Source organism: Phalacrocorax aristotelis, chromosome 3 (assembly GCF_949628215.1).
Source record: "Phalacrocorax aristotelis chromosome 3, bGulAri2.1, whole genome shotgun sequence".
Classification (NCBI taxonomy): Eukaryota; Metazoa; Chordata; class Aves; order Suliformes; family Phalacrocoracidae; genus Phalacrocorax; species Phalacrocorax aristotelis.
The window spans coordinates 123,761,952-123,784,337 of record NC_134278.1 but is presented as its reverse complement, the minus strand read 5'-3'; the positions used below and the strand labels follow the sequence as shown (position 1 = coordinate 123,784,337).

The 22,386-nt window shown below is 37.4% G+C and overlaps 1 protein-coding gene across 1 annotated transcript in view; it reads left to right on the top strand.

Annotated features, from left to right (window-relative positions):
• Positions 1–22,386, top strand: part of RYR2 (ryanodine receptor 2) — a 434,064-nt gene that overhangs the window by 246,675 nt on the left and 165,003 nt on the right. Inside the window, exons 26-29 of the mRNA XM_075089806.1 lie at positions 162–321; positions 12,496–12,643; positions 18,961–19,169; positions 21,093–21,267. Of these exons, the coding sequence (XP_074945907.1) occupies positions 162–321; positions 12,496–12,643; positions 18,961–19,169; positions 21,093–21,267 (692 nt within the window). The remainder of the gene's footprint in view (positions 1–161; positions 322–12,495; positions 12,644–18,960; positions 19,170–21,092; positions 21,268–22,386) is intronic.

The window sequence follows — 22,386 nt, the reverse complement described above, 5'->3', positions numbered from 1 at the left end:
TTAGCTTGAAGCAAAATCAAATGTCAGTGCATTATTATTCTTTATGTTCAAAGACACATTATTTGTGTAGTTATATTGCACACATGTCACTTCTTTCCTTTGCGGTTTCTATTAATTTTTTCTTACTGAGAAGTAACTGCAAGTTCTGTGTTTTTTGACAGCTACCAGTTGTTGAGTGGATATAAGCCTGCTCCCATGGATCTGAGTTTTATCAAACTGACCCCCTCTCAAGAAGCTATGGTGGATAAACTAGCAGAGAATGCTCACAATGTGTGGGCAAGGGACCGTATAAGGCAAGGCTGGACGTATGGTATCCAGCAGGTAAGTGCTAACTTCAGTCACTTGAAAAAGCACTTATCTATTGAGATATTTCACAGTTAAATGGGAATAATGGGAATACAAAAGTTGGAAGAGGCAGCTAATGAACGTGAGTCTGTCAGTCAAAGCGAGCAAAAATACATAATTAAAGCAATCCTGCTAAATCTTCTAGCAGTATGAGACTCTTCTTTTAAAAGCAATATTAAAAGATTGATGGTATTTTCTTGTATGCTATCTAGGTCTCAGGGTAAGAAAATTGCATGCAGGAAGAGAATATGCTTTAGTATTTTAGGAAATGTAAATATTGACTTTCAGTAGGGGAGTCATTTCAATGTTTGCTGTCCTGAGAACGGAATAATTTTGTTTATCCAGGAAAATCATAATGTAAACTTCTAGTAATCACTTTGCTAGCATGTTGTATTTCTGGCAGAGGCCATGTTTGACTGACAGTAGTTAAGTCAGTCTCCAAGTTCAAGTCGTGCCTTAGTGGTTTTGTTTCTGTGAATAGAAATGCTACCTGGTAGGTATCACAATGTGTTATAATGGAGGGAAGTAAAAATTAAGCTTGGTGGATTGCTAACAGCAAAGCTCAGGGTCTGTGTTTTCTTAAAAGAAAAAAAAAAGTATTGGATATACAATGAGCCTAATTTATTATTTTTCAAGACAGCTACTATACCAATTTTCCCTTAGGAGTCATATAATCTATTCTTTCTGTGGTTTTTAATGAATTTTATATAGAGAAAGGTGTCTTCACTTCTGTTACTAAATGTGTGGTAGCATATCACAGTGAAATTTTAGGAAAATTCACCCCTTGTGAAAAAAAAGAGTTTTCATGTTTTTGCGCTGGGCATGAAAGATCATTATTTTTGCAAAAATGAGAAACAGCTGTTTTGTAGGTGCACAGTCTTTCCTGCCTACAAACAGTGGTTTTGTTTTTGACAAAAATTCAAGTTATACATTTCGGTTCAGCACATCTCAAATTTTGTTTTTCTACAAGACCAAAACTCATTCTATTTGCAAAGCTTTTACATGAAAAAAATAAAATCTGTTTTTATATATATAAAGTTAGGCACTTAAATTCACCTCATCACATACTGATAAAATACATTTAAGTGACAAAATATATGCCACATATCATTTCAGCATTGCCCATTATAGTATCTTACTATAAAGCTCTCATTTTGGTACTTTGTAAACTATTTTGGAAATCTAGGCTCTGTATTTGGGCCTAGGCAGACAAGGAACCAGTTCTTGTGTTTGCAGACTGGAATGTATGTAGTATCCCCTGCTAGACACTGAAGATAATTCAGCGTTGGTGCAGCTCCCCTGCTTACAACACGATTAAATTTTCCCCTAATACTGCATCTTTGAGCAAGGGAAGGTGGCCCTTTGAAATGCTGTTAACATTTCTGAGAGAATATTAATAATGTGAAGTGTTGGAAGTGATGATTCTCTGCTGTCAGGTAGGGGGAGCAGATTAATTCGTATGAACCCACTGTTTCAATCCTGTGTTTATAGAGGCAGTGCACAATTCATTTCTAGAATGAGAGTCTGTATGTCTCTAGATGCTCAAAAGAAATATTTCTGATAGATTAAAGAATGCACTTAACAATTTACACCATGCCTCCCATAATTTTTTGCTCCTAGAAGCCAAATATTTTCCATACAGAGCCTTTCCAATCAGGAGATTTGAAATGAATGGAAGTTGGGAAATCGTTACAGCTTTGACAGAACCCTGACTTATCCCAAAATTAAATTTAGTTTTGCAACAGAATTTATGGGTTAAGATGAAGTTAAGAAGGCTCTGGAATCAAATGCATCTCCTAGCTAATTATGTTTCTAACTAGCATTGGGAAAATTTAAACCCACAACTTATATGTAGTAAATAAAGTTTCTTAGATCCTGAAGACAATTTAACCTACAATGTGTATCTGTATATCTTTGAAAAAAAAAGAGAAATAATTTTGCCATATTTTTTGGGGCTATATTTGCATGTAAATTATATGTTTTCTGAATCAGTGAGGTATTAAGTAAGAAAGGCAGTTAAATGATACTATCAAAGAATTTTTCAGTGTTACTGGGTTGGGAATGATAAGGAAAAGGTGTAGTGGGAGTTTCTCCTTTACAGCTATACACTGTGTTTATACACTGTCTTTATGTATGTTTTGATGTGCCTGTGGTATAAAAGATTCTGCTTTTGAAGAGGAGTGATGTGATAGTAATCGGTCATTAGTTTTTTTATGGTTCCCAAAAGGCAGTGGAGTTGCCACAGGCCACAGCTTTGGTTTAAACAAATAAAATAAAAACATTGATTAGACAAATCAAGTACAGGATGTAAGCTAAAATTAAATACTTCATCTTAATGTCAGAAGAATCATGAGGTCTGTCTGTAGTTCTCAGTGCTGTGCCGGCGGAAAGAGACTGGCCTTACTGTTGAATCTAAAACATTGTGGCCCTGTGAAGAGACATTTTTGAGGCTCACCAGGAGAGAGCAAAGGGAAGGAGGAGGGCTCTGTGATCTACCCACTGAACAGCTCTCTGTATTTTATCTACTGACTCTTAAAATACTGTCCTGACGGCCAGCCTTGGAACTCAGGCTTCCCTAGACTCCCTTCCTAATAAATGCCCTGTTTGCTGGATGATGAAGCTCAACACAGAAATTAAATCTGCACTTACTTATCACAATTTATTATCTGGTGTGATAAAATTTGTGGAAGATAGAGATACAGTTTTGAACCCCTTAGTCTTGTTGTTTTTTTTTTTTTTTTACTGAACTGTGCATTACCCATTTTTAGATGAGTGTTTTAAAAATTGACACCTATATCCTCAAAGATATCTAACTGGACAAATAGGAATTAGGCATCTAAATCCATTTTGATGGCCAAAGACAAGTTGTTATATAAAGAGGTTATCACTATCACTTAGACCTTTTAAATTTTAAAATAAAATGGTGGCCCTTACTTAGGTTTTCAGAGATGTATTAAGCAGTCAGCATGAATCATTTTTAGTACCCGGTTGTGCTCTGAAAGAGACTTAGATAAATGCTTTTGCTCTAAATCTTGACGGGGCCTAGGTATATCATCAGTGTTGATGATTCTTTAGCAAGACAAAGGCAATTGTGGGCATGCAAAGAAGAACCTGGAGAATTTAAAAGTAAAAAAAGCTTAAGTGCCTATGAAGCTGATCACATTTGGAGTTGGAAAGCCACTTAATCAGGGTTTTGCAGTCTTAGGATCTGCTTTAAACATCCAAATATTTGTTGGGTCTGGTTCATTCAAACCTACTGAAGACTTCTGTGTGCTGAGTGGGGCACTGTTTTTGAGAATGTAATGCAATGGTGCAGTGAACAGTGTCATAGTTACACCTTTGACGGAGGACCGTTGTTAAAGATCAAGAGCTCAGGAATATTCATGACATTCGGGAAACAGATCAGCAAGATCAGCAGTATACTTTACTCTCTTATTCTTGGCAGACAAATTACAGTAGTCTCATGTATGGTTAAACAGGTAGATGATGTCCTTGAAAACTTTCCCACCAGTAGCATGTCCTGTAGAAGCTGCCATGCTTCGGGTGTTGGTGCTGATTTCCTCTTAATTCAATTATTTTTCTCTTTTCAAATAATTAAGTTGCTTTTCTTCTGGAGAGAAGACAGGCAACTGAGTTCCAAGAGGGCTTACAATGTGCAGATAACAAATATCAATCATTAAAAGTCAAAAGAAGAGAGCAGAATAGCAAGGTGCTCCTTTCTGGGTGCAGTGCAAAGATGCTTCTCATTTAGCTGACATACATATCACATGGCAAATCTGCTAGCTGTTGTCCACGCTTCTGCGTGCTTCTGCTTGACTCCAACGATGGGTTTGTTTCATGGGCTACATTTTTTCATCCCATCATGTTACTGTGACATGTTACAGTACTGTAATAAAGTGGCATGACTTTATGCTGTGTAATACTATAAACAGATCTTGCAGAGCTATGAAATAGTTTCCTAAGGGAAAGAAGCTTACAGATGTTTGAAAGCAGATGAACTAATCACTGGGCAATATGCTATAAGCAGCAATCATGCTGTGGCTGTAGGATGGATTAGGTGATCTCGTAGGTCTGTTCCATCATGAGTGCTTCATCATTTTGGGATTATATAATATGAAAATTAAAGGGATACTGTCAAGTAGTTAATATAGAAACCATTTCTTTCCTGTTATAATTTGGTGGGGAAAACGCCTTCCAAGTTCCAGATTTTTTTTTTTCTTCTAAATCCACCACTGCTTGTCAGGATTTTTTTTTCTTAACAAGAAGCAGCTGCTCTTTTTGCATGACTATACACAGTATTTTTGTTCTGCTGCTGCAGAGCCAACCAGCCAGCCAGCAGAGGGAGCACAAGTTAACTAATAAATCCTGTTCCCAGAACTGTGCTGACAGCTGTGATGACACTGATCACAAACAAGTAAGTATTTTTAGTAGGACAGACTCACAGTAGCTTATTGGTCCATGAAAGGAGCAGAAGGAACAAAACAGGTAGGAAAAATACATATTTCTGCTTAAAAGAATGTATTAAATAACAAGGGTAAGTGCAAAAGCAAGCACAAAATCAGTGTGAAAATACTTGACAGTGTCCCTTTAAGGGAGAACGTGGTTGCCAGCAGGTTGGTCTTCCCTGAACTGGGGAAGTGGTAAATGACAGATGAGGGAGATAGGTCCAGGCAAAGGAGCAATATAGCCTTGGTGGAAGTCAATTAAAATAATAACATTTGCGCTAAGAGAGAGGTTTGTTTGGTTTTGGTTTTTTTTAGCATGTACAGATTTTGACATTATGTCCTATGAGAATTACCTGAGGTTGTTTTTGGGTATTTTTAAGGAATTTTTCATAACAACCTCATTGAGAATCAGAGAATCATAGAATTGTTAAGGTTGGACAAGACCCTTAACATCATTGAGTCCAACCACTAACCTATCACTGCCAAGTCCACCACTAAACCGTATCCTCAAGCACCACGTCTACCCTTCTTTTAAATACCTCCAGGGATGGAGACTCAACCACTTCCCTGGGCAGCCTGTGCCAATGCCTGACAACCCTTTCGGTGAAGAATTTTTTCCTAATATCCAATCTAAGCTTCCCCTGGCGCAGCTTGAGGCCATTTCCTCTCGTCCTATCGCTTGTTACTAGGGAGAAGAGACCAACCCCCGCCTTGCTACAACCTCCTTTCAGGTAGTTGTAGAGAGTGATAAGGTCTCCCCTCAGCCTCCTCTTCTCCAGACTAAACAACCCCAATTCCCTCAGCCGCTCCTCAGAAGACTTGTTCTCCAGACCCTTCATCAGCTTCATTGCCCTTCTCTGGACACGCTCCAGCACCTCAATGTCCTGCTTGTACTGAGGGGCCCAAAACTGCACACAGTACTCGAGGTGCGGCCTCACCAGTGCTGAGCACAGGGGCACTATCACTTCCCTGCTCCTGCTGGCCACACTATTCCTGATACAAGCCAGGATGCCATTGGCCACCTTGGCCACCTGGGCACATGCTGGCTCATGTTCAGGCGGCTGTCAACCAACACCCCCAGGTCCTTTTCCTCCAGGCAGCTCTCCAGCCACTCCTCCCCAAGCCTGTAGCGTTGCATGGGCTTGTTGCGACCCAAGTGCAGGACCCGGCACTTGGCCTTGTTGAACCTCATACCGTTGGCTCCGGCCCAACGAACCAGCCTGTCCAGGTCCCTCTGTAGGGCCTTCCTGCCCTCCAGCAGATCAACACTTCTACCCAGCTTGGTGTCATCTGCAAACTTACTGAGGGTGCACTCAACCCCCTCATCCAGATCATCAGTGAAGGTATTGACCAGGACCGGCCCCAGCACTGAGCCCTGGGGAACACCACTCATGACTGGCCGCCAACTGGATTTGACTCCATTCACTGCTCTCTCTGGGCTTGGCCGTCCAGCCAGTTTTTAACCCAGCGCAGGGTGCACTTGTCCAAGCCGTGAGCAGCCAGCTGCTCCAGGAGAATGCTGTGGGAGACAGTGTCAAAGGCCTTAGTAAAATCCAAGTAGACAACGTCCACAGCCTTCCCCTCATCCACTAATCGGGTCACCTTATCATAGAAGGAGACCAGGTTAGTGAGGCAGGACCTCCCTTTCATAAACCCATGCTGGCTGAGCCCGATGCCCTGGGTTTCCCGCATGTGCCGCGTAATGGCATTCAAGATGATCTGCTCCATGACCTTTCCCGGCAGTGAGGTCAGGCTGACAGGCCTGTAGTTCCCCCGATCCTCCTTCTGACCTTTCTTGTAGAGGGGCATCACATTCACTAGTCTCCAGTCATCTGGGACCTCCCCGGTTGACCAGGACTGCTGATAAATGATGGAGAGTGGCTTGGCGAGCTCCTCTGCCAGCTCCCTCAGTATCCTCGGGTGGATCCCGTCCAGCCCCATGGACTTGTGAGCATCCTGGTGAAGGAGCAGGTCGGTGACTGCCACCTCTTCAACAGCTGGGACTTCATTCTGCATACTCTTTCCATCTCCCAGCACAGGGGCCCGACAACCCCGAGGATGACCAGTCTGACTATTAAAGACTGAAGCAAAGAAAGCGTTAAGTACCTCAGCCTTCTCCTCATCTTTCCTAGCAAAGTTACCTTCCACACCCAACAAAGGAGGGAGATTCTCATAGCATTGAAGTATAAAAAGAGGCGTTTGTGACTAAATCTTCACAATCGAATGGCAACTATTCAGACCTCACATAAGTTTATCCACAAACTTCCAATATCAGTTAGGGTTCATAAAACTGATGTCATGTATACAGGAGAATTCCAACTTATATAGAAGTAAGGAAAAGATGGAAAGGGAGAGAAGAGAGTCAAGCCTAGAGATCAGAAACCAAATGAAAATAATTTCAAGTACATTAGCCAACCCCTCCCCCTTCCTGAACACATGACTTTTAGGTCTCCCCACTGATTATGGGGGTCACAGCGAAAGATTCTGACTTTCAAATTTTGCGTATCTGCATTGTCACCTATGCAGATAGCTTAGTCAAAGGGTGTCTTGCTTTTTCTTTATGCTGTATTGTGTGTTGTGGCTGAAGACCCTAACAATCAGAAACCTCATTTATATTGAGAAAAAAAAAAAGTAAGAACTCCATAGCTTTAACGGTTGGTTGTAAAAATCAGCAACTAGAAATATTCTTCCCACTCTGTGAAGAACATCTCAAAAAAGCTGCTCTGCGCTTCCTCTCTGAGGATAAGAAGTCAGGACTGTGAAGCAATTATCAAGTCTGATTTCTCCTTGGCCCAGAATGCAAGACAGTTCGGTCTTTTTAAGTCAGGATCTTACTTTTTTTAGATTTTTGTAGAAAGCACGTGAAATCACTATTTGATCAGGAGTTGGTCTTAGACTGCCTCGTGCTGCAATGCAAGAGAGGTACTGTTCTGGAAATTCAGACTGAGGAAATATGGATGCATGGGAAAAATTAGAAGCTGAAATCTTGTCACTTATTTTGTCATTAAACATATATAAAATTACATTTTGTCCTTCTAGAAACAACTTTGTTTACCTCATTTATGTTACCTCACTTTCACATCATATATTATTTATGCTGATATATTAGTATCTTCCATTTATAGTCAGGGCACATTCTGCCAGGCATTCCATATGGGTACGGTCCTCAGTGGAGATGGTAGAAGCTGTACACAGATTTCTAAGAATGCACATACTTCTAAGGACTGAACTCAGCTTCTAGTATGCCAGGGTAGGAACACGACTTCTGCTTTGGGTGGATATACTTAGGGTATTTGTTAACATTTCCAAGAATATGGCTTTGTGAGGACTTTATTGTGCTTTCCAGTTCTAATGACTTGGGAATCTTGAAATTACTTACTTAGTAAATACCAATTTAGAATTATATTTTTCCTTTTTCTCCTATAAAATAATTTTTAATTTCAATGGTTTATGGCTAAACATGAGCTGCCACGATAAACACAGAAAAGCTAGGCCTCCGGATAACAAGATGTGGAATGTGCGGTGTAGGTAAATGATCCTGTTCACAGTGTTGTATGCTGCACACTCACAGAGTGGCTCACTGAGCTGGGTTTCTCACAGCATTGCTGGCAAGCTCACCAGTAGCATTTGTTGCGGCAATTGCTCAGAAATCTTTGTGGAAGCGCAAGATCCACAGACATGGCAGTAAGCGGGATCAGTTCGCAGCTGTGGAATGAGTGCTTTCTAATGGTGCAAATGAAGCTAGGAAAATAACCGCACGCCTGTCTTGCTGAGTATGTGCTGAAATACGTTTGCTTTGTGCTTGTCGTTTAGCAACCTTGGTTGTGAGAACAAAATCATTTCAGTACTACAAAAAATATGTATCTGTACAGCTCTAACAGTTTAAATCACAAAACTTATGATCCCATTAAATTATTATCATGTTTTTCCTGTACTCTTCCTGGTCTGTGTTTTAATTTTTTCAGTCTTTTCCTGTCTTTCTTTTTGACAGGCACTTATTTATGTATGTTTCTGGTGTCTTTTTGTTCCTTTTAGTCTAGTGATCTGTGCTGTTCCTGAACTTCTCAGAGCTTTGGGAAGGCCCAGGAGTGCACAGGTTTGCCGTATCACATTTATAGCTCTGAAAACTATTATTCTTTATCATTTCAGTTGTCTGTTAGAGGTTTATGTGAGGCTTTGTTTATTGTTACTAAATTTCTGAAGAGTACAACTTAATAGGTTCTTCTTTTAGAGCTGCTTATAGAATTTGACTGTGGTTTTCTATGTTGCTGTGGACGGTATGGACGCTCTTCTTGTTTTGCTTTTACTCTTACATGGCATCTGCCTATGCAAGTTGCAAGAGCAGTTGCTAGATCCAGTGCTCTAGATCAGTTATCTACATGTCACATTCTCACTGAACAAACGAACGCAGTTCTGCACCTCTCAGCTCCCAGTGTGCTTCCTCTGTGAATTATTTTGCAGCAGTGTTCATTACCTGTAATGGAGGTTTAAAAAGTTTGTTGATATTTTTTGGGGTGTGTGTATACATACCTTTTCTGTAGTTTTTTTCTGTTACTTTTAAGAGGTATATTCAGTTAGTGCCATTGTTGACTAGTTATTGCCTAATTCAAATCCATTTATAACCTACAAATAACTTTGTGTGCTGATTAAAATAATTCTTTATCTATCATTTGCTCTATATAGCAAAGCCTGTAATTTACACTGCATGAAGTAATACTGACTTTTCATGGTCAGTGTTACATCACTCAAGTTTAACGTTATTTATTATTAGTTCTTTCCATTTATAGTCAGGGCACATTCTGCCAAGCGTTCCAACTTTTCGTGGTTGCAATGCTTTATTTTACTTAAGTAACTCCAAATTAAATTCTAAATGACTAAGGCAATGTTTGTGTTACGTTAAAGGAAGACAAACTGTGTAAAAAAAAAAATTTAAATAGTTGTGTAATAAAATACATAGCCTTTTTTTTTCTGTGATGTGTTAGGATCTGAATTCAAAACCAATGAATTATGTAAACTTCATGTGTCCTACCCAGCTCAAACCATTGGAAACCGAGTCTTGCCAACAAGCTTAAGCTTTGGGGTTTTTTGTCTTTTGGAGGAGATCTGCTTTTCTTTTTCCTCCCGATGACTTGGTTAACAAGTAGTTGTCAGACAAACTCTGTAGGAAACACAGTCTTCTGATGATGAAATTGACTGTCAAATCTTGAAAATTCTGGCAAAAGATTAAAAAATTAGGCTGAGTTTCCCTTCTTTTAACAGTCTACAATAGAAACCAAAAAGTTTCTGTAGTGAATAGGAAGAAATAAGCCTATGTGTGAACTGCAAATGTACTCAATAGCAATTACCAGTCTTAGCTAATCAGTTTTCTTGTTGACTTGATTGTGACTGTGCAAAGCTCAATCACTGTATAGGATCATTCTCTTGATTAGCTACACTTTAATCACTGAGGTGCAGAAGATCGTTAGTACAAAAAGTTGTGATGAGTATTACAATAAGAGTTCTTAACTCATCAATAAGTAAAACATTAAAAATCTAGATAGACATATCATAGGAAAAAAAAAACAGAACAAAATTTTAAAAATAAAAATCCCTTCTCGTGTTCATATTTTAAAAGTAGCCAAAGTCTTGAATAGGTAAAAAAGGTCAAAATATTAAATAAAATTAGACCCAAGGAAAAAAAAAATCTGTAAAATAGTTTGTTTAGTACTTATGATTTCTTTATGCTTTTTTTTTTTTTGCTTACTCTGATTTTGAGCTTAGACGTTTTTAAAAGCACTTATACCATATTTCATTATGATACGTTATCAGCTAATTGCCAGTACATTAATGTGTGTTAATGGCAACTACCACTGCATTAGTCTAACTGTATCTCATGGATAAGAAGTAACGTAATTGTTATTCCAAAGTTCTGATTCATATTTCTGAAGACAGTACTTCATTATATCTTTTGGACATACAGTGTTTCAGAGGAAACTATTTCTCCTTCTATGTCTTTTCCCAGACAAATAATTAAACCCATGGTGTTTCATCTCTGATGTTAATGTGAATATTCTCATATCAAATAATAATTCCTTATAACATTTACTTCAACATTTGTTTGGTCCATTCTGTTCTGGAAGCAGCCCTTTTTGCACATGTACCAAATTAAATATTGGAAAAAAGGTATCGTCAATTTAAGTGTTTGGAATAAATAGGGAAAGTAGTTCCCTGACATGGTCCTTGTGTTGGCCCTGTCACTGTCCGTCCCACTGAATATAACTAGAGCCGATATGGTGTAGTAATTCATGTCCCCAGCAATGCATTATCTTTATCTTTCTGTTAGCCCTTTTGGCGTATAGGTAATGCTTGTCCTGTAACAGTCCTTCTCCTAGAAGGATCCCTGGTAGGACCAGATTTCATGAAGCACTGGTTAATAACTGCACTTTAATATTTACTCACCATGATAATGCTAAAGGCAGATAGCCTTATATCTAAGCATTGAGAGGACAACAAAAGATGCCTGCAAGTATTTGTCAGAATGGATGTGCCATTTCTTTTCTGCCTGCAAAGGTAGAATGCAACCACATACATTCTTAAAAGAACTATAAAGCTATAAAAAAAGTAGGATTCTTTCACTGTCGGCCCTGTTTTCTAAAATAATAGGCAATATTTTTGTACTTCATAATAAGTCTGACCAATAATAGAAGCCTCTCGATATCTTTGGTATTTGTAACCAAGAGAACAAACAGCAAGTATTTTAGACGTATTTATTTTTTTATTCAAAAAGATATTAGGAAGAACATGGAGACTTCTTTCTATGGTTTCTCTCACTGCCAACAAAGGCTGACAGGAGGTGAGAAGAAAATATAGACAAGAAAACAATTCTGTCAGTCACTCAAATTTATGTTAGTCATATAAATAATCCAGTTAAACAATGCTTTCAAATAAGATGATTTTGCACTAGAGGAAAACCTAATCAATGTTGTGTTAATAAACCTTAAAATACAAAGATTAAACCTTACCAACACATTAATATCAGCTGAAGGAGAGGTTACATTAAATTACCTATCACAAAAATTCTGCTCATTAAGTACATTAATAATATTCTTACAAGACCCTTTATTTTGGAAAAATACATGTTTTAAGTATTTAACTTGTAAGGCACAGGTTTCTTATCTATTTTATTTATTAATTGCTATTGCAAGTATTTAATATTGTTTTATTAGTAGTGTTTTATCTTGTTCTTCTTTTGTATCTTGTTTATTCTTTGGGTTATCTTGTATAGTGCTATAATTACAACCCCCCGATATATTTATGGTACAATAATGTCTGAGCTTTAGTTCTGCATTTGCTGCTTCTTTTGGTAGCTGCTTCATAAACAGTGTACAAAATATAATCCCTTTGAGTTTTCAGTCAAACTCTTCACATTTGTCCTTGTTCTTGTCGTTTGTGTTGTTGTCCCGATAAGTAAATCTGATGAGGAATGAAAGCAGGTATAAATCACACAGTTTCATTTATTTGTGTATTAATTGGCTTTTTTAGTAAATTCAGTGTTGTGTTACTAGTTTCTAGACTATTGCAACTTCTTTGAATCCTTGCTTTCTTTGCAGTTCCATGATTTCAGTTGGTATAAATAGTAATTTTTTATACTACTGCTATAGCACAATTTTGATTGCAAGACAAAGCACAGTTTCTGAAGTTGAATTGATTTTGCATACTTATGCAGGACGTGAAAAATCGCCGAAATCCTCGCCTTGTACCTTATGCTCTTCTGGATGATCGGACGAAGAAGTCAAACAAAGACAGTCTTCGGGAAGCAGTCCGCACCCTGCTAGGCTATGGTTACAACCTGGAAGCTCCTGATCAAGATCATGGTAACTAATTTAGTTGTTTTGTTCTTCTCAAAAATAAAACAAAACCCAAAAACCATAACAAACAAAACTATAAAACAAAAAACACACCAAAAAAATCAGAATATTTCACACCAGTACTGCATTTGTTGGTCCAGTAAAACAATCTTAACAGGTACGTTGGCCTCAAAGCTAATAGGTGCTTTGCTCCATCTTTTTGTTTGTATTTCCCTTTGATCTTACTTTTCTTACTGTTTCATGTCCTGTGGCCTCAAATTAAGAATTAAAAAGGGAAACATTTTTACTTTTTAAATCAGTGATACAATTTCTCTGTGTCTCATATACTTCCTTTCACTGTTCATTTTGTAGATTTGATAGTTCAAATGAATCAAGTTTAAAAGCTTGACCAATTTAGATCAGGATTGTGAATACTACAAGACACAACCCTAAAGTACAGAAAATCAAGAAAACCTGTTTATCATCTTGCTCAATATATGGCCTTATGCCACAGGAAAAAAAATTATGGTTATTTTTTAAATACATGCATAAACACCTGAGGTTCCCCAATCTAAAATTAAGTTTTTAACAAAAAACTTTTTAGTTAGTGCTACATTTGTTATTTCAAGACAATAGCAAAATAGCTAAGAAAAAGATTGTATGTAAATGTGGTAGATGTGAATTTTATATTCTTACAATTTTAACTAAATAATGAAGAATTCTACAGTTCATGCACAATCTTGTATTTAGGCACTTAAAGCTACAAGATGAAATTTTTGAAGACAAGTGCCTACAAATCAAATTTCTGTGGATGTCAAATTGCAAATCTAGAATTAGATAGTCTGTTAGACCATTTAAGCTTCCTGGACTTTCTCAGGTCTTTGAAGTTGAATAGACTATAAGTAAATTTTACCTTACTTCTTTGTTTTCTTATTTTTCTTTGAATTTGCATCATTGCCAGACTGAATATCTTACTGATACTGGAAGCAGTATTTTCAGCATGTTTACTTTGAGTTTGAGATATCCTAAACAGAAAAAATGTGGAAAACACTATAAACTTTTAATAAACAAGTTTTAAAGAAACAGTACACAACATTTACCTCCGTAACAGCAGAATATAAAATGTTAAGAAAGTAAAAGAAATGGTGATACTTAATGTACAAATAACATAAATTTTCTTATAGATTTTGGCTTTCAAAGCCACAGTTTTCTGTCATGCTGAGATCAAACTGTAAGACAGAACACAATATTCTTGCTATACTGTACTGTCATTCTGGAAGACTAACTGCACATATAGAAAGAAAATGGTAACAATAGATATAACCCCTCAGCAACCATATTCTAGAAAGAGATACGGAAATACAGAATAATCAAATCAAAATTGAAACTTATATCCCTATAATCTCAGCAAAGTGTGGAAAATTTGAGAAATGTGTATAAACCTTATCCTATCAATATATTAATTAATAAATGATTATTTTTTCTGCTTTATATAGTGATAGTATTGTTAAATTTGGACCTATTTAGGCCAGTAAATGCTTCAGTAAAACATTTCTGCAGAAGATATAACTCATACCCAAAATGTACACAGGAAACCTGCCATTTTCAATTTCTTTTCAAAAGCACATACATGCTCTGATCCTCAGCTTTTATGACAGGCTGTTATTAGGTTACACTTTTAAATATGGGGTATCACTGATACCATGAGTGTGTTACAAGGCTGGACTGCTGAATGGGGAAAGCAATCTGTTTCGTAGTGGTGTGGCTTGTATTGGTGGCAAAACACCATGTTCTCACTGTTTAATCTGCCTCTGCCCAGTCTGGAGAGTTTAAGGCTGCCGTATAATCTTGTAATTTCTTCCCTTCCCACTGTGGGAAGAAGATGCTACACAGAGACAGTGAGCACGCCTTCTGCTTGATTCTAAGAAAGTGGGTTGGCTTTTGCCTCTTATAAGAGGCTGTCTAGCGCTGTAGGGTGAGAGGGGGAGAGAGCACGCTCAATATTCACCATTTCCTCCAAATCCCACTGAACAATATTAGTCCCCTTTCCTCATTTACCACTCTGAGTACCATGTACCCCTGTCTTTCCTTGCGAATGAACTGCTGGAAGATGTTATTTTTTCCTTATGATGCAGGGGCCCTTGAACTAGTTCTGTGTATGGAGTTACTAATGAAATATAAAGAACACATTTTAATCCTTGCATTTGAAAGGTGTCATCAGTCCTGTTGCAAAATTCCCAGAGGAAAGGAACGGCAGAACAGTGTCCCACAAACTGATCTTTCTTAAACAAGACTGGAATTCCCTTCAGCAAAAGATTTTTGTACTCATTTTGGGGATTTAGATTTTAGAGTTTTATGAGCCCCTCAAGGTTTCGAGATGCATAAAACATGTCGTAGGGATCCCCTTTCATCAGCCAATATCCATACTGTTATTAAGGGATTTAGAGCCCTCTAGCGGTGTTCTGGATCTCTGTTCATTAATTTTATTTTAAACATTGATTTACAAAGCTCTATAGTATCATTATTCATGCTTTATTATTATTACTTACTGGTTTCCCACAGCAGTTGTATTTTTGGGATTGCTTAGAATCTGGAAAGCATTAGGTTATTGAAAATCTAAAAAGACAACAATTTCACAGTTCCTATGCTTTGTGGTGGTTCATCTCCTGTATAGGTGAGGTACTGAGGGTTTTCAGAAGTGGTTTTAGGGCATTAATTGTGTAGACCATCAAAGAGAAAATGTTACTGGTAAAGAATTATCTGGCAAAGGGTTCAGAGTTGCTTACAGGAAACTTCATGAGCCTGACCTAACTGAAGTCAGGCATTTGGTGGCATGAGAAGTGATAGTAAGTTCTGAGGGATGTGATTACCTTCAAAATAATCACATGTGATATCGTGATAAAGATGTGATTATCTTCAAGATAATATTGGAAATGTGGACCTTGGTGTTGCTGACAGAACAGAAGAGAAAGGGAGAAGTTCTTAACGATGTCTGACAACAGAGAGGTGCAGATGTATTTGAGCTTATAAGAAATTCAGGAAGATGAGGAATTACAGTGGTCAGACTGGAATACTGAATTTTCAAAGGTGGTGCAGATGTTAGTACCTTGCAAATTTTTAGAAGAAGATCCAGAATGCTGTAGGCATTCTTTTTCCTAATCTGAGAAAAAGAGTCAGAGTGATCCCTGGGTCAGAATGATTTGATTAATGGAAAGAAAACTGTATAAAATACCAGAGAATACAGTAATTGAGAAAACTTAAGGAAGATAAAGGTTTGATCCAGCATTACTTCTTGTGCTTTGTGAAACCATTTTCATCTTTCTAAAGTGTGATTTTTGTCATTTCAAGCTACCTTATGGTTTGAACTGATAGTAAGGTCTTGGAAAGAAGTGTCAGAAACATACTGCAGGACTGGGTAATAAGTAAGGAACAGTGAGGGAGGTTTGTATGTATGCAGCATACGAGGTTGTACTTGAAGCTACTTTAGCAGAAGATACTACATAAAGAAAAATGTGTAGAGTAGTGAAAGGTAGCTCTGGGAGGGAAAACTCACATATGCTGATATAAAATATTGAAAGAAAGCAGAAAGAAGATAGGATTAAAAGTGTATAACAGTATGTAAGGTATGGCCATCTCCAAGGAACCAAGTAAGCTCATGAGCAGTGGTATTTAAGTAATATTAATGAGTAAATGTTCTTAGGTGATTTTTGAGAACATTTTCCATACATAGTAAGTGGATGCCAAATAGCTGTAGATGAATCAATAAAGGCACTTTTTCAAGACAGTATGTTCAGTGCAGTGGGGGAAAGAAGAAAATTAGAGAAGTAGGTGAGTCTAAGATTTGTGGGTTTGTGAATGACAGAAACAAAAGTACATTTCTATTGGAACAGAATGACCTGGAATGGATGTTGGGGTAACACAGCAAAAGAGTGGAAGTGGGAGCAAAGGAGCAGGATAAACCCACAAGAGAACTGGGATGGAGAGTTGGATCAGAGCTTAGAGATCTAAGTCCAAAACTTTATTGTTTGTTGTCAAGAAAAAAGGAGAAAATAGATTTATTTATATGTGTCAAAGCGGTACATTACCAGCATGTTTTTCTCCTTTTAAAAATCTTTGCTTATACATTCAACAAATGTTGTAAAGCAGACATGTGAGGCGCAAACTAAGCTTGCTTCTGTTGCTGTTACAGAGCAGCCAGAATAACATGTTTATGTTTTTATCCTTCCTTTGAGGTTTCTTTTCTCCTCTTTCTCTGAAGCAGCCCAGTAACAACCCAGCTTACATTTTTTCGGTATTTTTTTATGCCATTATTCTTTCATGGAGTAAGAGAATCAGTGAATATATTTAGAAGGAGTAAGTTGAATGTGTCGAAGTTTAACTTTAGCCTCCTTTGAAACTCTTCATGTAGATCTTTTGGTCTTTGAGAAAAGATACTTATAATTACCTGACAAAGAGTGAATTTTAACTTAAACACTATTAAACTAGCTTGTGATTCACTTGCAATTAAGAGAATTTTGGAATGAAGCATAGTAAGCTATGAAAAGATAAGCACATGTGATCATGCTACAGATATTTAACCAGATGAATCAGTGTCTGTGAAAGCTTTTGTTTTCACACAGCTGTTAATTCATTTTACACTCCATTGCACTAGACGAGAAAAGTGAACAAGCTCTTTCTTCACCTCACCTTGACAACTGACAAACAATAACTTTGAAGTGAAAAGTGGCAGGTTTTAAGGCACTCTAAAATCTTGTAGTCATCTGACTTTCTTCAACAGTTTGAGAGAGAATAAAGGAGAATAGTAAACACAATTCAAACTTGGCATCTTGTTATTTCTGTTATTTCACTAGCTGAATAATTTCTAAATAGTACCGTGGCTGTCACTAGGTTTTCCTTTGTTCTTGAACAGTAACTTGCCTTGCCTTGAGCAGGAGTTGCCTTTAATACTACTTTTACACCCTCCCTAAGGGCGTCTTTATTCTTTCCAGACTTGCTGCCCTTTATCTTGATAGAGCTTAATATATTTTTCTCCTGAAGCAGCAGTATAATCACTTCGGGATTTTTGTTGGTTTTGTTGTTGTTAAAGCTTCACGCAAGACTTCCTTTTATGTTTCCTGTCCTCCTTTTTCCATGGCTTCTGCAAAAGCATCTAAATTGCAACCTTCCTTCTACTGTTTATTATAATAGCTAAGAAATATAGTAAAATATTTTTAAAACAATGACATACCTAAAAAATCTGACTTTTAGAATATAAATGAAAAGATTATATTCTATAATAAAATGAAATTATTATATTCAAATTAATTGATCACAGTTTCTTAGTAAAGAAGATGTCTCAGTTGAGCAATCATGTCTCAGATAAATGTTTGACTTTTATGGTGACTGGAAAATTAATTTAGTCTGTATGTTGTTGGGGTTTGTATGTTTGATGTTTTTGTTTTGTTTAAAATAACTGAGAGCACAGTTCACAGAATCACAGAATTGTTGAGGTTGGGAGGGGCCTCTTGAGATCATCTGGTCAAGCAGGGTCAGCTAAAGCAGGCTGTCCAGAAATGTGTCCAGAGGAGTTTTGATTATGTCCAGGGATGGAGTCTCCACAACTTCTCCAGCAACCTGTTCCAGTGTTTGGCCACCCTCACAGTAAAAAGTGTTTTCTTGTGTTCAGATGTAATTTCATGGTTTAACTTGCATCCATTGCCTCTTGTCCTATCACTGGACACCACTGAGAAGAGTCTGGATCCCTTTCTTTGTTCCCTCCCACCAGGTATTTATACTCATAAATGAGATTCCCCCCCGAGCCTTCTCTTCTCCAGGTTGAACAGTCCCAGGTCTCTCTGCCTCTTCTTATAAGAAAGATGATCCAGCCCCTTACTCATCTTTATGGGCCTGTGCTGTACTTCTACAGTAAGTCGGTATCTTTCTTGTACTGGGGAGCCCAGAACTGGACCCAGTACTCCAGATGTGGCCTCACTAGTATTTCTTCACTGAAAGGGTTATGAAGCATTGGCACAGGCTGCCCAGGGAGGAGGTTGAGTCTCCATCCCTGGAGGTATTTAAAAGACGTGTAGATGTGGTGCTTGAGGATATGGTTTAGTGGTAGTCTTGGCAGTGATGGATGAATTAGTATAGAGTTGTTGCAGAGAGGTGCTAATTCCCCAGAGTGGGCAAGGGCACTTTCCCCATAAGGCTGTTCTGCAGGCGTTTTCTTCTTTGCATACCTATGCTCAGAAGAATTCCTTTGCCTTTTGTTTTCATTGCCTTCATTTTGTCAATAGTTGAATACAGTACTCTCTGCGTTGGGATTTTTTTCATTACTTTATTTTTTATCTTTTCAAACCTTACAGCGACAAGACTGGACATGTGCAGCGGGATAATGGAAAAATTCAGGATATTCCGCACAGAAAAGACTTATGCAGTGAAGGCTGGGAAGTGGTACTTTGAGTTTGAGGCAGTTACTGCAGGAGACATGAGAGTTGGCTGGACCAGGCCAGGTTGTCTGCCAGATCAGGAACTTGGCTCGGATGAAGAAGCTTTTGTTTTTGATGGCTTTAAGGTTTGTATATGTTTATCCATAATATGGCTGATTGCAAAACTTTTAATTTTGTGTCTTATCCCATGCGTCATTGCCTCAACTTAATTGCCTTCTCTTTTTTCATTTGTGTTTTATGAAATTATTTCCCTCTTTCTCTTTGAGGGCCTATGTGGACTACGGAGGATCAACATCATCTGAAAAATTAATGACCAGGGTTTGGCATTTCTATAATTTTTTTCATAGCTTCACAGTATTTGTGAAGTATACATAAAGCATTGAAAATCTAAGCGACTTACTCAAATTCAAAATACTGGCAGAGCTGCAATTAACTGTGAATCATTTCTTTAAATTTTTACTCTGTTGTTCTCTCTGTAAGAAGTGCCATTAGGGAATAAATATGGTTATTATTAGCAGTAAGCGTTTGAGGCAAACTTTGATAGAAGTTTTTTATAGGAATGTAAAAGTTACAAGGAGTATACATAGGTTTTCACGGAAATGCTTACATGAAGTATGATAGAACCAGTAATATTTGCCTAAATGTAACTCTGCATGAGACAACAACATATTGAAATCTAGTAGTTAAAATATATAGGAAAAGAAACTACTTTATATGTTATTGATTTTCATCAGAATAGATTAAGTGACTCATTAAAACTTTTTATTTCAGTATGAAGGCAAGTGCAACTGCTATTCAAACCATAATTGCTATTAAGGCTACGGTTGACTCATGTCAAAATGTCTCTTGTATCTGATGTTGGAATTAATTTCCTTTATTACTATTACAATATGTAACCGAAATCAACAGTATTCCTTAGCTGTTCCTGGTCAGAACAAGCTCTCAAGCTGTATTTTATTCATGTCATTGGATTTTAGTTTTTTTCCCAGTCTTGTATTACTCAAGGGGATGCCTTAGAAACAGAACAGAAAAGTTGGTTTTGTAAAATATCTGATTGGGTTAAGTAAACTATTCAAGTCCTGTGTCTTTACTAGAATAGCTGTGTATTAGTTTGCCTTCTCAGTCTTAGGTTTTGACCTTTAGGTCCCAATCCATATAACTGTTTTGTTGTCTTTGATTTTGCTGGGTTCTCTCTTTGGTAGAAGAAAACTTCTAACCTTCAGGATACACAGAAAGGCTCATTTGTTCTGTAGAATTTTGAGGATGGGTACAGACAATAAAAATCTACTTGTGATGGAATGTGAAGTGAAGGAACTTATTTGTTAACACTGCTTTGTTTTATGCGTGTTACAATAGTTCTTAATAGATGTTAATTTATCTGAATTCTAATCCAAGCTGCCATCCAAAGCCCTTGCATTCTCTGACTTGAAGGTCAGCTGTATGAATCGTTAATCATGCCCTCAACTACTCTAGAATCTATCAGAAGCTCAGAATGCTTTTCCCATCCACAGATAATTCCGTTCTTTCCAAAATCTGATATGGCAGGAAGTTTAATTTATGTTGTACACAACATGTTTACAATTATACTTAAGGAAACAATAAAGTTTGTTTGGAAGCAATGAATCTATAGGGTACTAGATTAAATAAAAGTAATTGCTTAAAAAAGTTTGTGAAGCAGTTATTTAACATTGTAATTGATAGCATATTATTTTCATTACAAGTCTTTTATGGAGCTTTTGCAGAAAAAGAAAAAAAAGCCACGCTCTTGTTACTAAAATGTTGAAATAGCAATTTTCCCTGTCAGCTCACTTAGCAACGTTTTACAATACTGATGTGAGGGGTGCTTGCAGGAACTTAATTTTTGGATTTGTATTTTCAAAGTCAACTTGGAGTACTCACAGGCATTGTTTTGGAATGATATACTGTGAAAGTGTTAATTTTAGTGCTGTCTTGATTGAGGGGGCTAATTATTAGTTGTACCACTAAGGGAGAGAGGAACACACACATTGTCACTATTACTCATTGAAATTATTTTAAATCCTTTTCAGGCACAGCGGTGGCATCAGGGTAATGAACATTTTGGCCGCTCTTGGTTGGCAGGGGATGTTGTTGGATGTATGGTTGACATGAATGAGCACACTATGATGTTCACCTTAAATGGTGAAATCCTGCTTGATGACTCAGGTTCAGAACTTGCATTCAAGGACTTTGAGGTTGGTGCCGGTAAGTACTCTAATATATTGTGCTGTTAACTTGCTGTTCTTGCCCTGTTTTTCCTCCCTTATAATTGGTGTGCTTCTCGTACGTTCCCTGCCCAGGGAGCTACCCCTTGTTCTTTTCTCTATTTCATTAGTATCAAGCGTTTGGAAAGGAGGCGTGCTGGGTGTGAGGATGAGGCAAGGCCTTTTTCTGTGGCAAACTTTGCAGCCATCTTTTGTGATCAGTCTTTTTTACTATTTTGCAGGGATGTGTCTTGGGTTGCTAATTCATAACCTTCAACATTTCATCTGCACTGCAGCAGGTCACCATATGATATAATAGAATCTTAGAATGAATCATCGAATGGTTTGGGTTAGAAGGGACCTTTGAAGATCATTTAGTCCAACACCCATGCCATGGGCAGTGACATCAAATTTTATGAAGTAGATCAAGTACTCAAATACTACCAAATTTCTGTCAAATTAGTGAGAACATATGGTAGAGACTTTAAGCCAGCTTTAAGGATCTGTTTTCGTTCTGGGAGGACAAATGACACCTGATCCAGGATAAAGCCAGCTGGTACAAAGTTAGCCTCCAAAATTTTTTACTTAATTCTAAACCACCAGGTGGAGTTAAGTGCCTGTTGTTGGTAATGTTCTTGGTGCAGCTTTCAGGGTCTACAAGCAGGTTTTAGTTTACCATGTAGCTGTGGCTTATGAAACTGCAAAAGCTGGCAAAGATTGTGAAGTTCTGTCAGGTGTCAGGTTGATTCTATACCACAAAAGTATTTTTGTTTATAAATTTAGTTACATACTTGTTTGCGAATAAGTACATAGAAGGGTAAGAAATTACATTACTGTAGATAACTACCTAAGATTTCTGAACTAAGCTTACATAAAGAAAATTATCTTAACTTTTAATCTTTCCCTTTTGTTTGTAGTAAGTACGTATATTCTATCATATACATTATACATCTGTTAAATAATATTTCTGTGTCTGAGAGATGGAGTTGGTTTTTTTGAACAGTAAAAGCTCTCAGGGTTACTGATCCCTATTCCCAGGGGAAATATGAATCTTATACCTATTAATTAGGTATTTCCCTGCTTGAATTCTAACCACTTTACTTTCATCTGGATTTCAGAG